The 13,602-nt window shown below is 45.9% G+C and overlaps 1 protein-coding gene across 1 annotated transcript; it reads right to left on the bottom strand.

The window, feature by feature from the left end:
- Positions 1-12,688: 12,688 nt before the first annotated feature.
- On the bottom strand, positions 12,689-13,267 carry LOC141027301 (uncharacterized). The gene is made up of 2 exons (XM_073504295.1): positions 12,928-13,267; positions 12,689-12,789 (listed from the first exon to the last, which is right to left on the bottom strand). The coding sequence occupies exons 1-2, from the start codon at positions 13,265-13,267 to the stop codon at positions 12,689-12,691; spliced, it is 441 nt and encodes a 146-aa protein (XP_073360396.1).
- Positions 13,268-13,602: the final 335 nt, after the last annotated feature.

Raw genomic sequence — 13,602 nt, 5'->3', positions numbered from 1 at the left:
GCTACTGTTTAGATACTGTCATGAAAAAGTGGTATTGTCCTTGAGAAGTGCTTCATCTGTGTTGTTTTAAATATTTCCTTTCCTTTTTTCGAGCAAACAGGGATGCTAGCATTTAGTTGTCCTCTTGTCTTTGCACAACAGGATCATCCTCCTCTGAAGAAGAATATGGAGTACGTGAAGTGACTAGTTCCGATTATGCCAGGATGAAGAAGCCCTGTCTATCTTCTCATCAGAAGGAGCAATTGAAGGATGGTTACATTACTCCCCACAAGACCAAACTAACTTCATCTCAGAAGGACTGACAAATCTCCATTTTCTTGCTGTGATGCGCGAGTACAATGTTGTTCTAGGATTCTTTCCGATGAGTTCCATTTTTCTTAAAGTGTGCTCTACATGGATCATGTAGGTGCCTGTTTAAACTGTCAATTCATAGTACGGTTTGCTTTATACTAATCACTTTTTTTGTATTTGTGCAAACAGGGGTGCTCAGCTTGATTTCAATGGGAACTTCACAAAATGTTCATGAATACATCGAATCATTCACCACAAGAAAGGAGGTGCCGATAAGTTCAAGGCGCTGCAACATATAAGGGCGAAATCATACAAGCTACGCGCGAATTTGGTTGATTTTTGTGGAACTGCACAAAAAGAACAGCTGGTTTATTTAGCACGAGGTGCCATGTCAATGTCCGAACTGATGGCAAACCCTGCCCATTCCACAATCGTAGGCATTTGATATTTTTGAATGGGAAAACCTTGTCAAATTTTGCTCATTGATTTTAGCAAGAAGACATGCGTTTGATATTTTTGAATGGGACGTCCTTTCTTGTCAGCAGCATCGATCCATTTTTTCTTTATTCTTTAGTTGTGAAGTAAATATTGGCTCTGACATGTGAATCGCTGAGATGCATAATCATCGATTGTTTTGAATGTTCTCTATGAATTGCCAGGCCTGTGTGTTTGATTGCAATGTACAGGAACGCTAAAAAGCTGCTCAAACTCTTTGTACTCCTTCTGTTCCTTTTTACTTCGCACATTGTGAAAGTGCATACTTTTTCTATAAGATTGGTCAAAGTAGAGATACTTTGACTGCAGACAAAACTTGTATGCAGACTAGAAAGGACCGGAGGGAGTACATGTGAAACTGCTGCAAACGAGGTGATCACTCTGGGAATAATGCTAATACGTATTGTTTTGCATGTTCATCCAATGCCAGTGATACAAGAATTCGAACTAATCGAAATAAATTCATTCATACATGGTCGGATTTCATATAAACATGCCAGATTTCATTACATTTCATACATTCTTCAACTAAAAAGGTGTGCGCTGGAGGTATAATTAATTAACCGAAGCTACCCACTTGTGTCCGGCTGAGCCAAACAGAAGCTTCAGTGACTTAACTGTAGGTGCAGTTGCGTAACTGACATGTGGCCCAGATGCCTGTTGGGCCCACGTGTCAGTCAGCCAACTGCACCAGCAGTTAAGTAGAAGCAGTGTCCTTCTCCAACATAGCTCTCCGACTTCACGTCGCCGCCAAGAAGCTAACCGGTCGTCAGTGGTCAACCCGCCTAGCTTGGCTTCAACCGGAGGGTAACAGTGGTGGCCTTACTTGGACCCGAGCGGCGGCGACCTACCATGTTCCTCTTCCTCGTTTTCTGTGTGGCGCGGCCTCGCTGGCAGCGGGGCGGGGCCTCAGCGGAGCCGACGATGTCCTCTGTCTCGTTGCCGGCGGGCGGCGCCTCGGTGGAGCGGGGGAAATCCTCCCCCTCGTTGCCGGCAGGGTGGGGCCTCGGCAGAGCCGGCGGTGTCCTCTGCCTCATTGTTGGCGCCGCGGGGCCTCGGCGGAGCAGGGCCTCGTAGACGCCAGCGGAGCGGGGACTCGTCGGAGCCGGCATTGTCCTCTGCCTCGTCCTTGGTCACGCCAAACAGCGCCTCGCCCGCTTCATCGCCCTCTTTGTAGGCGGCCGCAGCCTCCGCCACCCGCATGCGGTACCGCCAGCGCTCGAGGCGGCCCTCGCGGGCGGAGCGGTACGAGTCGAGCAGCGCCTCCTACTCCGCCCGCTCCGCGGCGATCTGCTTCTCTGCCTACAGGTGCTCCTGGAGGAGATGGTGGTTGTAGGCGGCGTCGGCCTGCGCCTCCCGGAACTGCTCCTCACGCTTTTACCTCACCGTGTCCATATATTGGGCACGGGCCTCGCCGATGGTCATGGTGCAATGCAGCGGAGGAGGGGGTTGGCGCCGGATCGTCGACTACCATGTTCTCCATTGGTACGTCGTCGTCCTCTGGCTGCCTGCCGGCCAGCCAGTCGGCAGCAATGGCTGCCATCTCCTTGTGGTCCGTCATCCGCCCGTCCCAAAGAGCGCTGGAGCGCGAGGAAGCCATGGTGGGCAGTAGTGGTGTGGACAGGAGAAAGGGAACGGATGCGGATGACTGTGGCTATGGCCGGCGCAGCAGTTTATATAGCAATGGTAGGCGGCAGAGGGACGGACGTGTGGCGCCGGAGTAGCCGCCTCGGCAACCGCGTATCATTAATTTGGGCGGCAGAAGGACGGACGGACGACACTTGTGTCGTTCGAAGGCGGAGCAATCGCCTGCACCGGGAAGTGGGGCGGGCGGTGCTGACCATTTCGGACGGAAAGCGCGCGCGGGCGAGGGAGGCGGTCTGGGTGGGCCAGGGTAGTCACACTCGTGCTTGGCAGCGGGTCGGTCCAGTAGCCGGACATGCTGGCTCGCCAGCTAGCTCGCCGAGCTGAGCAACGATAATCAGACGATGGACGTAGCTTCCGACCAGGAGCCGACGCCACTGTCCAAGCCGGTTCATGCCGTGTTCACCATAGAGCAGGTGCGGCCGCACTTCGACGCCCTAATGGCGAAAGAGCTACCAGCGCAGGAGGACCTGTGCTGCAACCTCCGTCTCCTCAACGAGCACTGGTGAACAAGCGAACGACAATGCCGTCGCGGACATGTGGCCCTATGATCTTGGCTTCCCGAATGAGCAGCGGGCGCTGTATCAGACCATCCGTAGGGCCCGCGAGGCCCTCTCCATCGTCCTTCGAGTTGTTGCGCTCGCCGTGGCGCCGCCGTCTCGTGTTGTTAACATGGTCAACGGACATGAGGATGAGGAGATGACTTTACTTGGAGAGGATGACAGTGGGGGCCCACCAGGGCCATAGCCGCACGTACGCAAGTGCCTCCTTATTAGTATATAAAACTATAATTTTTTTGCTTCCTCCTGGTTTCCTGGCATCACGGTCCCACAGCATTGTCAACCTATGTAGTCAATAAATGAGAGAATTGCACAAGAAGCGGCCGACAGCTGGGACCAAGCAGCTTGAGCAGTATTTGTGTTTTTGAGGTGTGAGCACTGCAGAGATTTTCTTGAGCGATGTTTAGCCCAGATATTAATTTTTCTCCTCTGAACAACAACAAAAACATCGCTGCAGTTATTAACTGGGCGGGCCATGGCCCGTCTAGCCTAGGCCAGATATCGAGCCCAGATATTAAAAAATTTCAAGCTGAAAATGGCTAGCCCAGCTATACTTTTTTTAGGAATACCCAGGCAAGGTCAAGTTGTTACTCTCCGCCCCGCTGGGCTGCAAATCTTTCCTAGGAGGGATGCATTAGGCTTAACAAGAAAATGGGCTTTAAGAAATAATAAATGGGATGTAATTATAAAAACTCGGCAGTAACTACAAAAAATGCACCAAACACGTAATTACTTTATAAAATATTAGTTTTGGATATTGAAAAATTTAATTTCATTAATTGTTGCGAGCGCAATGTTTCGTTGGATTTTTACGTAATATAAATTTATATTGAAATTGTATTTAATCTGACTAGAAATTTTGGGATAAAATATATTTCGGATCCCATCAAAATGTGGGAAATTTTATTGAATTCTGTTTTGAACGGTTGGTTGAAATGGGCTGTACTTTTAACAAACTGTAAATGGGTTGTAGTAAATTCCATTTGAATTAAAAAATTGGCTGCACATTCTTACAAATCTCAAATGGGCTATAAGTTCTCTGCCACACACTTGTGGCCTTACTAAGTTGACGCGTCCCCTAAAAAAAGAGAGTTGACACGTATGCAAGGATTTGTCAACTTATAGTCAACACACGGTTCTAACAGCAGTGGCCGTTGGATGTCCATCCAACGGATGCCGTGCTTCTTCTTCAATCTCGAATATTCTAGATTCACCCGCCCAAAAAATGATTCCTCCCCCTGACATCTGGGGCGCACCGTTTCGGAAGCTGACCTGTGGGCTTACTAAGTTGACGCGTACCAAGGGCTTTGTCAACTTAGTCAATATAAACGATTCTAGCTGCAGTGAACGTACGATGTCCATCCAACGGCCGCCGTGCTTCTTCAACCTCTGGTCTTCTTGCTCTAGCCGCCCAAAGCAACGCCGGTCGTGCCGCCTGCTCCTGCCTCCCATGGCCGATTGTGCTGCCGTGCAGGCCTCACCGCCCCCTACTACTCCCACCGCTGGCCAGGGCATCCCTCTACTCACCCACACCCCCTGTTATTCTGCGGCGACGGCAGCTTCACACCGCAGCCGAACCAGTGAACCCTCGTACTCCTCTCCGCGTGGGCATCCACTGCCGCATCTTCCCCGGCTCCGCGTCCTCCCCTTCCTAGGCCTCGCCGTTGTCCATCGCCCTGGTGCTCTCGGCGTGGCGTGGTCAACGTGATCAAGGAACGACTTCCATCGGAAGAGTACTATACGTGGAGAGGCTGACAGCTGGGTCCACGGTAGCCGCAAGGAAGTGCCTCCTTATTACGCAGAAAATAATTATTCCTCCACCTGACAGCAGGGACCCACCGGACGGGCCACCGTATTTGGTGAAAAAAACGTTTCCCCCCTGACTGCTAGGACCCATCGGACGTGCCACCATATTTCCTGAAAAAACGTTCCCCCCGCTGTCAGCTCGGACCCACCGGAAGTGCCTCCTTATTACGCAAAAAAATGAATACTCCCCCTGCTAGTTGGGACCCACCTTGGTGGGAGGCTGACTTGTGGGCCTACTAAGTTGACAGGGACGGAGTGCTTTGTCAACTTAGTCAATATGTACGATTATAGCTCCAGTGATCGTACGATGTCCATCCAACGGCCGTAGTGCTTCTTCAACCTCTGGTCTTCTTGCTCCAGCCGCCCAATGCAGCGCCGGTCGTGCCGCATGCTCCTGCCGCTCATGGCCAGCTATGCTGCCGTGGAGGCCTCACCGCCCCCTCCTATTCCCACCGCTGGCCAGGCCTTGCGGCGACGGCAGCCTCACACCGCAGCCGAACCAGTTAACCCTCGTACTCCTCTCCACGCGGGCTTCCACTATCGAGTCTTCCCCGGCTCCGCGTCGTCCCCTTCCTAGGCCTAGTCGTCGTCCACGCCCTGGTGCTCTCGGCGCGGCGTGGTCAACGTGGTCAAGGAACGACTTCCATCGGAAGAGTACTGTACGTGGATTTTTTCCTAGGAACAAATGCATTTTTTCCCTAGTCGGAACCACCCCATATGTTTTGCCCTTACTTTTCGGCTCTGCTCAGTTTTGCCCTTAGATTTGTCTCTGAGGTCATCCTAGTGCCCTTTGACCGTTTGACCAATACTTTGAAATTCATAACAAATTCATATGAACTCATAAAATTAAAATAAGATATCAAAATGTTCAGAAAGACATTACCTTTATATGCATGCCATTTTCATTAAGGAAAAAAGAATGTTTAAACTACCCAAGGTTATTAACGTTATTAACATTAATTAAAATAAAAAAGGTATAAACAATACTTTTTTCATGAATAAAAATTGCATGCAAATGTAGGTGATGTTTTCTGAACATCCTGGTATCATATTTGCATTTTTCTGAGTTCATAACAACTTGTTATGAATTTTGAAATGATTTTGACCATTATTTTAAAACTTCATAACAAGTTGATATGAACTCACAAAAATGCAAATAAGATATCAGAATGTTCAGAAAACATCAACTATATTTGCGTGTAATTTTTATTCATGGAGAAGGTATTGTTTATACCTTTTTATTTTTATAATATTAATAACATTAATAACCTTAGGTTGTTTAAATAGTACTTTTTTTCCTGAATGCAAATGACATGAACGTAAAGGTATTGTTTTTATGGACATTTTGATATCTTATTTGCATTTTTACATGTTCATATGAATTTGTTATGGATTTTGAAAGTGTAGGTGAAACCACCAAAGGGTACTCAGAGGACCTCATAGACTAGTCTAAGGGCAAAACTGAGCAGGGCCGAAAAGTAAGATCAAAACCCAAGGGCTGTCTCAACTAAGGGCAAAAGTGTAATTGTCCCTTTTTCCTAAGGAATCCTTTGCATTCTATTTTGGAGGGAAATGTTGATCCACTTACTTTATGCATTTTCTTAGTTTTAGAACTCTTTGGCAATAATTCATGTGGTTTTGTATTCATGTTGATTAAAAAATGCATGCCACTCTATGGGCTCATTCCGTCTATAGTTTGTTTTTGGAGGATTCCTATAGAAATTTAACCCACATGATTTTTTCCTATGTATGGCATTTGTTTCATAGGAAGTAATTGAGGTATTATATTCTTTAGGATAGTATACATATTGGCCTAATTCTAAGGATTCTTAGAGTTAGATAAGACCTCATAAAAAATTCTTAAGGTCAAAGTGGAGACGGTATCTCTTCCTTTTACTTTTTCTATTACTTTTATTTGAAATTTATTTAAACCAAACGAGACCTAATCTTAGGTTTCTTATTCTTCAGCGAATCAAGGAGGCCGTGGGAGGCTCCTCGTAGCTTTCGAGAAGATTTGTGAATACTACTCCCTCAGTTTCATAATGACCAAATTCGTGATAGGCATATAGATTTTCTGAAAAATCAAACCTTGCAAACTTTGACCAAGGTCTTGGAGAAAAACGTTTACATCTAGAATGACAAACATATATCATTAGATTCATCATAATATGTTGTTTCATATTTTATATATTTGATATTGTAGATATGAATAATTTTCTCTGTAAACTTGACCAAAATTTGTAAAGTTTGGCTTTAAAAAAATCTATATGCACTACATTATGAAACAGAGAGGTATCTGGGAGCATATGACACAGTTTCTGACAGTTTGGACGGCTACCATCCCTCCCTCTAGACACACGCAATGCTTTAAATGGGTGAATAGAGACCAGGCAGGCCCAAGTCTCCAACCATCTCATGTTTTGTCCCTTGGTGGGATCTTCATTGATGGCCTTGAGATAACTTACTTGCAAGCCAGGAGAAGAGCTAGCACACCACACACCCACACTTGACCGTGGTGCATGCATGTGTCAGTGTGGCACATTGCACACACATGGATGCATGCATGTCACCCCATACACTATGGCAAAGGAGTGCCACTCCCACTCATGCATGTAAACTCAAGGATATATACCACATGCAATTAATAGTTCTATCTAGCTAGGCGAAGCGATGGCATGCAGTACAGTAGTGTACACATGAGTACAACATGTATGCATGATGAGAGACGAGAGGGGGGCAGTGAACACTCACATCAAGGGCATCTTGATACAAAACATTAGCAAACAAATGGAATATTGCAGCAGAGGAGCCAAAGAGGAGGGAGAGCAGCGGCCGCTAGCTAGCTAGCTAGCTTGTGGGGGTTCGAGGAAGGGGCATGGCATGGCATGGCATTGGTCACCCCCAGCTTTGGATGGAATGTCTCAGTCCCCAGATGAGGAAACCCATCATCACCCCCACCTGCACTCCATCATCACCCGCCAAAAGGGTCATGTGCATCGATCTGTGTCAAGCCAGCCACCAGATCCCTTGCTTGCAGCCCCGCACAAAACTTTGTAGCACCACCAAGAAATCCTCAGCCATGCATCGCAAGGAGAAATCTTATCCCTTGTGGCAAGGGGGAAAAGATCTGTCTGTGCATGTGTGTGTGTGTGAAACGCAGGTGTTGTGGGTCTAGGGCTGCTGCTGCTGGTGCTGCTTGTGAGTTCACATATGTAACTTGGTGGGCACAACAGCAAAAGAATCTGCTCTCTCCCTGTTTCTGCATCTGCAAGGGGCAGTGGCATGGAGACAGAGAGAGAGAGAGGGAGAGAGAGAGAGATCGACGATGATTAGAGGAATTGGCAAAAAGGCCTCACTCGCATATGGACAGGGCTGTGAGAGAGAAATGCCCAAAGCGAGGAAGGGAACAAGCAGAAGCGGCTCGCTCGCGTGCTCCGTGCAGGCAGCTACAGCCACCCGGCCGGCCAGTAGAATAAATAAATGCACAGGAAAAAGGCAAGACGTGTGGCTCTCTCTTTGCCATCAAATGCTTGCTGTGTGTGAGTTGACATGTTCCAAAATCTAACCCCTCCGTCTCATGCAGCATCTCCCTCCCTTTCTCTCTCCCAAGTAGATCTCCCTCCTTGAGCACCTCTTAATATATGTATGCATCCAGAGATAAAAGAATAAATATGTTTAGACTTTGGAGTAGAGAGATGTTGTTGCTTGGGGTCAAGAAGTAATCTTGAGTGGAGTTGAAGAAAGCGAAGGAGGAGGAGCATCCATGAGCATGCATGCATGCATGCATACTCAAGAACACAGCAAGGGCCGGGGGACCAAAGGAGAGATAAACAAAGGGTTAGCCCAAGGAGGCCATGATAATTAATAGTTGACACAAACAAATCCACAAAGATATACCGCCCCCACTCATATTGTTTGCTGCTGCCATCTTTTTGTATAGCCTTTTTTGTTCTCTCTCTCTCTCTCTACTCCCCTAATCCGAAGACTTCCTAACTGCAAATTGGCCAATGGCTCAACTGGCTATGAGTGCAACTGTTCCATGTGCTTGCTGGCAGACACTAGACCTCTCCGAAGCACTCTTTAAGCCAATGGCAACACCATGGATGTGGCCTTGTTTATTCAGAAGTGTGATGAGAGAGAGAGAGAGAGAGAGATAGAGAGAGAGGTGGTTCTCTCTCTTCTCCACGAGACAGATGCAGTGAAACCAACATACCAGCCTACAGTTCAATCCCATCTGCAGGTCCCTCCCAACAACTCCTTGCCCAATTCCCAACATCAAGAACATATGAATGAGGCACAAGTCAAAACATACATCTTTCAAATCGTCTGCCAGAGGCTCAAAAGTCAAGGTCGAATGCTGCAGTTATTTGTTCATCAGTTAGTCACAGGTGAGAAATGGAACAGCTCTCCTTATGTATGATGATGTACAATGAATGCATGACACGAAAGGGAAAAGGTGAGGTGAAAGGAGGAGCTTGAAAGCATGAGGAAGGAGGCTTTGCATGACATGGAGTATATCCTAGTACTTCAGAAGAAGAAGGTAGAGTTGTTGTAGGAGGGCAACATCCTCAAGTGCTCCAAAAGAGAGTCTCTTTGCATTGCATTACCTAGACTACGAGCATGCATGCACTCAAGTGTAGGGTTAGTTATCCTATGTAGGCACAGTTGGCATCACATGTTTTATTTACTGTTTAAGGAACTTGGCATATACTCCCTCCGTTCCATAATTCTTGTCGTGGTTCTCTAGTTCAAATTTGAACTAAAACCACAACAAAAATCATGGAATGGAGGGAGTAGTTAAAATGAAACAATAGTGGATCCATCTAAAAAATAATGATTTTTCATGGTTATAGGAAATTAAAACGGATGAGAAATTATTAGCCCATACATGAATTGAGACATGATAAGGTATCCAGATAACCCAAATGATGCTTGAACTAATTAACTACCTGTAAACCTCGCTTATGGGGCAAGAAACAAATACTAACAAAAAGCACCTACCTAAGATATTGTCATTAATTAACAAATAAGGTAAGGTTTCACAACAAATATACTAGTAGTACAGAAGTAAAAAATGAGCAAAGTAATTCTTTATATGACTGCCAACTTATGTGCTAATTTTTTTTTGGAAAAGGAACTTATGTGCTAATAATATGTTTATTTAAGAAACGGGCCAGTGTTCAACATTACTACCTCTCCAATCACATTTGCCAAAGGAAAAAAGGAGTGTCTTTTGTTCTTTCTGACGAATTTCTTTCTTTAATAGAGACATAACCAATCAAGTACACTACTTGCTTGAAGTGTAGAACAATCGAAACGCTATGAGATCTAGTCATCATCAGCAGTTAGAATATCCACTAACTTTTAATGTGGATCACATGTGATTATATCTATATGGGTAAAGGAAAAGGATGCTCTGCTGTTATTTTTGGTGCCGGGTCCTCCAAGGTCCACGCTCACCTGATCAACATAATGAGCCTCATATACGCACACTTCTTTTGCATAAAATATTGGTGATGTATGGGACAGCCTATATATCTTTTTTCCACCGTGTCTTTTTGGTAGATAGTATATGTCAAAGGTATCCCAAGCATAGTGCAAAACCTCCTGGCATGCATGTTTGTTTTCTTCCGGCTAACCAACTCTGGCCGGCATAAAATACCATAGTTTTCGGGTGGAATAACATTTGTGTTGTTCTACATATGTGTGAACTGGGGACGATAAGGGACACTGATTAGTATATTATATTAAACTTAGTTAAATAAAACATAGCTGTTTTATTAATTTTAATCTAAGAAATAACCAGTGTTTTAAATAGCGGGCTATCGCAAATAGCGGCGGCCCTTCAAATCAGCTATACCGAGGCTATAGCCGGCTATCTCGCAAGTTTAACGGGTTATGCTACATAGCGGCACCTGCTCAAACCGCTATAGCTGGGCTACAGCCGGCTATTTAAAACTTTGGAAATAACCAATCCATTGTTGTAATCATATAACGCTCAGCTGTACATAACATTCTAATTCTGCATATTTGTAGGAGCAGTATTTTTTAGGAGCATGTGAATCAGATATGCCGTTTAAAAAAACAAAGCTAAAGATCGAAATGCTATAAAAACGCTATCAAATTCGCACACGAAATATGGTTTTGACCTGATCTGATTCTAAATATCATCAAATCTTTACATTTTTCAGCAAATACAGTACTATTTTCTGTCTGTTTTGTGAGTAGAGTAACTTAGATTCCATATATGGTTTTGGGAGTAGAGTAACTTAGGTAAGGGCCTCAGTTTAAAGCCCGGCAAGCGCCTCCTTCGTTCTAAAAGAAAAATACTACAATACTCCCTCCGTCTCAAAATAAGTGTCTCAACTTTATACTAATAATACAAAGTTGTATTAAGGTTGAGACACTTATTTTAGAACGGAGAAAATACTATTCAGTGATATTCCTATATCTGAAACACAGAAATTCCCCAAGAAACAGCAAAATACAGCACAAAAGGCCTGACATATCCCTACCACACAGCAACACAAACAACAAGGCGCCATCATCAGTTACCACAACAACTCATGTGTCCACAAGACAGTAGGCATACAAAGGTACAGCTCCAAACTACGATGGATGGATGGATCTGATCTGATCTGATCTGACCGATCGGCCGAACCAGTAAAAGGTTTTTGTCACACGCACATACGCTGCTCGATCGTGCTCGAGAGGTTTACGAACTGAAGCTGCTCGTCCGTCATCCGCCAGCCTAGCTATATGTAGGAGTATATAAAATGGCTAGGAGTAGGCTAGCTAGGGCACGCATTAGTATAGTAAGAATCTGGGTGAGCGATCTCCAAGTGCAGGTCACGTCAAATCTTTGGAATTTTTATTCACACCATCGCATTCAGCCCACGCCCCCCAGAGTGCTACACAGTGCGCGGTACAAGGGCCTGTGTGCGGAGGGGACAGCCGATTGATCGTTGTCTCCTGCCACTCTAATTATTAACTTCGCCCTCCGCCACACCAGCTCCAGAGGATCTTCTGTCCGGCTCCTAGCAGATGTTCTCCCTGACGTTCTTTTTTACTGCAGTGGGGTTGGATAACGCGAAATGGTATTAGGCCAACTTCGGCACACGACCTCAAACGGATGTCCGTTTAATTCGGATTCTGCCCATTTGGGTAAAACAATGGGGTCATATCCGGGTCTGACCTGGGATACGGTTGCCGTGCGTCCAACACGCGGACGCATCTTTTGGCCCAATCCTATCTGTCACAGTGAAAAATGCCCACATATTCATATTTCAATGTTCAAAACTAGTTTGCACGTTCAAATATTAACTGTCTGAAAATAAAAATAGTTTTACAACCCAATCAAAATTGTCTCTAATAAAATAGTTTTACAACCAAATCCAAATTGTCTTGAATGAACATAAGAACCAATACATCTATTGGTTGCCAATGTGAGTCCACACGTATTCAACCAAGTCATTTTGAAGATCCAAATGAGTGTGCCAATCACGCAGTTCATAATGAAATTGGACAAACTGTTCAAACATGGCCGGTTCTTGGTGCGGTTCTTGGTGCAGGGGCTCAACATTTTCACCTTGAAAATCAAATCCTTGGTCGAAGATGTTGTTATCACGCTCGTCCTCGACGATCATGTTGTGCATGATCACACAAGCAGTCATCACTTCTCAAAGCTTCCCTTCATCCCATGTCAGTGCAGGATTTCGAACAATACACCATCGGGATTGAAGCACACCAAAAGTACGTTCCAAATCCTTTCTAGCACTCTCTTGCATTTGGGCAAATCTCTTTCTCTTCTCACCTTGGGGGTTCGAGATTGTCTTCACAAAATTTGGCCACTGAGGATATATACCATCAGCTAGGTAATATCCCTTGTTGTACTAGTGGTCGTTGATCTCAAAGTTGACAGGTGGGGAGTGGCCTTCTGCAAGCCTTGCGAAGACTGGAGAACGCTGCAGCACGTTGATATCATTGTGAGAACCTGCCATGCCGAAGAAAGAATGTCATATCCAAAGATCCTGCGAAGCTACCGCTTCTAATATGGCAGTGCACGCTTTAACATGCCGCTTGTACTGGCCCTGCAAAGCAAATGGACTGTTCTTCCACTCCTAGTGCATACAATCTATGCTGCCAAGCATGCCTGGGAAGCCTCTAGCTGCGTTGGTCGCCAACAACCTTTCTGTATCAGCAGCATTTGGCTGCCTCAAGTACTCAGGGCCAAACACTGCCACCACGGCCTTGCAGAAGTTGTACAGTGACAACAGACATGTGGACTCACTCATACGCACATACTCATCCACCAGATCGCCTCGCATTCCATATGCAAGCATGCGGATGGCCGCGGTGCATTCCTGGTAAGAGGAGAATCCAAGCTTGCCAAGGGCATCCGTCTTACACTCGAAGTATGGGTCATGAGCAACCACTCCCTCTCGGATACGATTGAACAGATGCCTTGCCATACGAAACGGCGACAGAATTTATCCGGCTTGAAGAGCGGGGTGTTCGCAAAGTAATCGGCATAGAGCAGTGCATGGCCTCTCTCTTTGTTGCGGTTTAGGTTGGGAGCACAGCCAGGGACTGACCCCTTGTACCGAGGAAGCTGCCGTTCAATGTGGTCGTGAACGACCAGTGCAGCCACCACAAGATCTTCGTCATCCGAGGACGAATCGTCCGATGAATAAATGAAGTGGTGGAAGAAAAATTCATCTCCACTGTCCATACCTTTGTGGGCAAAGTGTCAAACACCTTGCGGTCGTGGTGGCAAAGAGGCTGCGATGATCACCTCGATGCAGCA

This window comes from Aegilops tauschii, chromosome 7, assembly GCF_002575655.3.
Source record: "Aegilops tauschii subsp. strangulata cultivar AL8/78 chromosome 7, Aet v6.0, whole genome shotgun sequence".
NCBI lineage: Eukaryota > Viridiplantae > Streptophyta > Magnoliopsida > Poales > Poaceae > Aegilops > Aegilops tauschii.
Note: the sequence above shows the minus strand (reverse complement) of the source record. Positions and strands in the feature narration are given on the sequence as shown.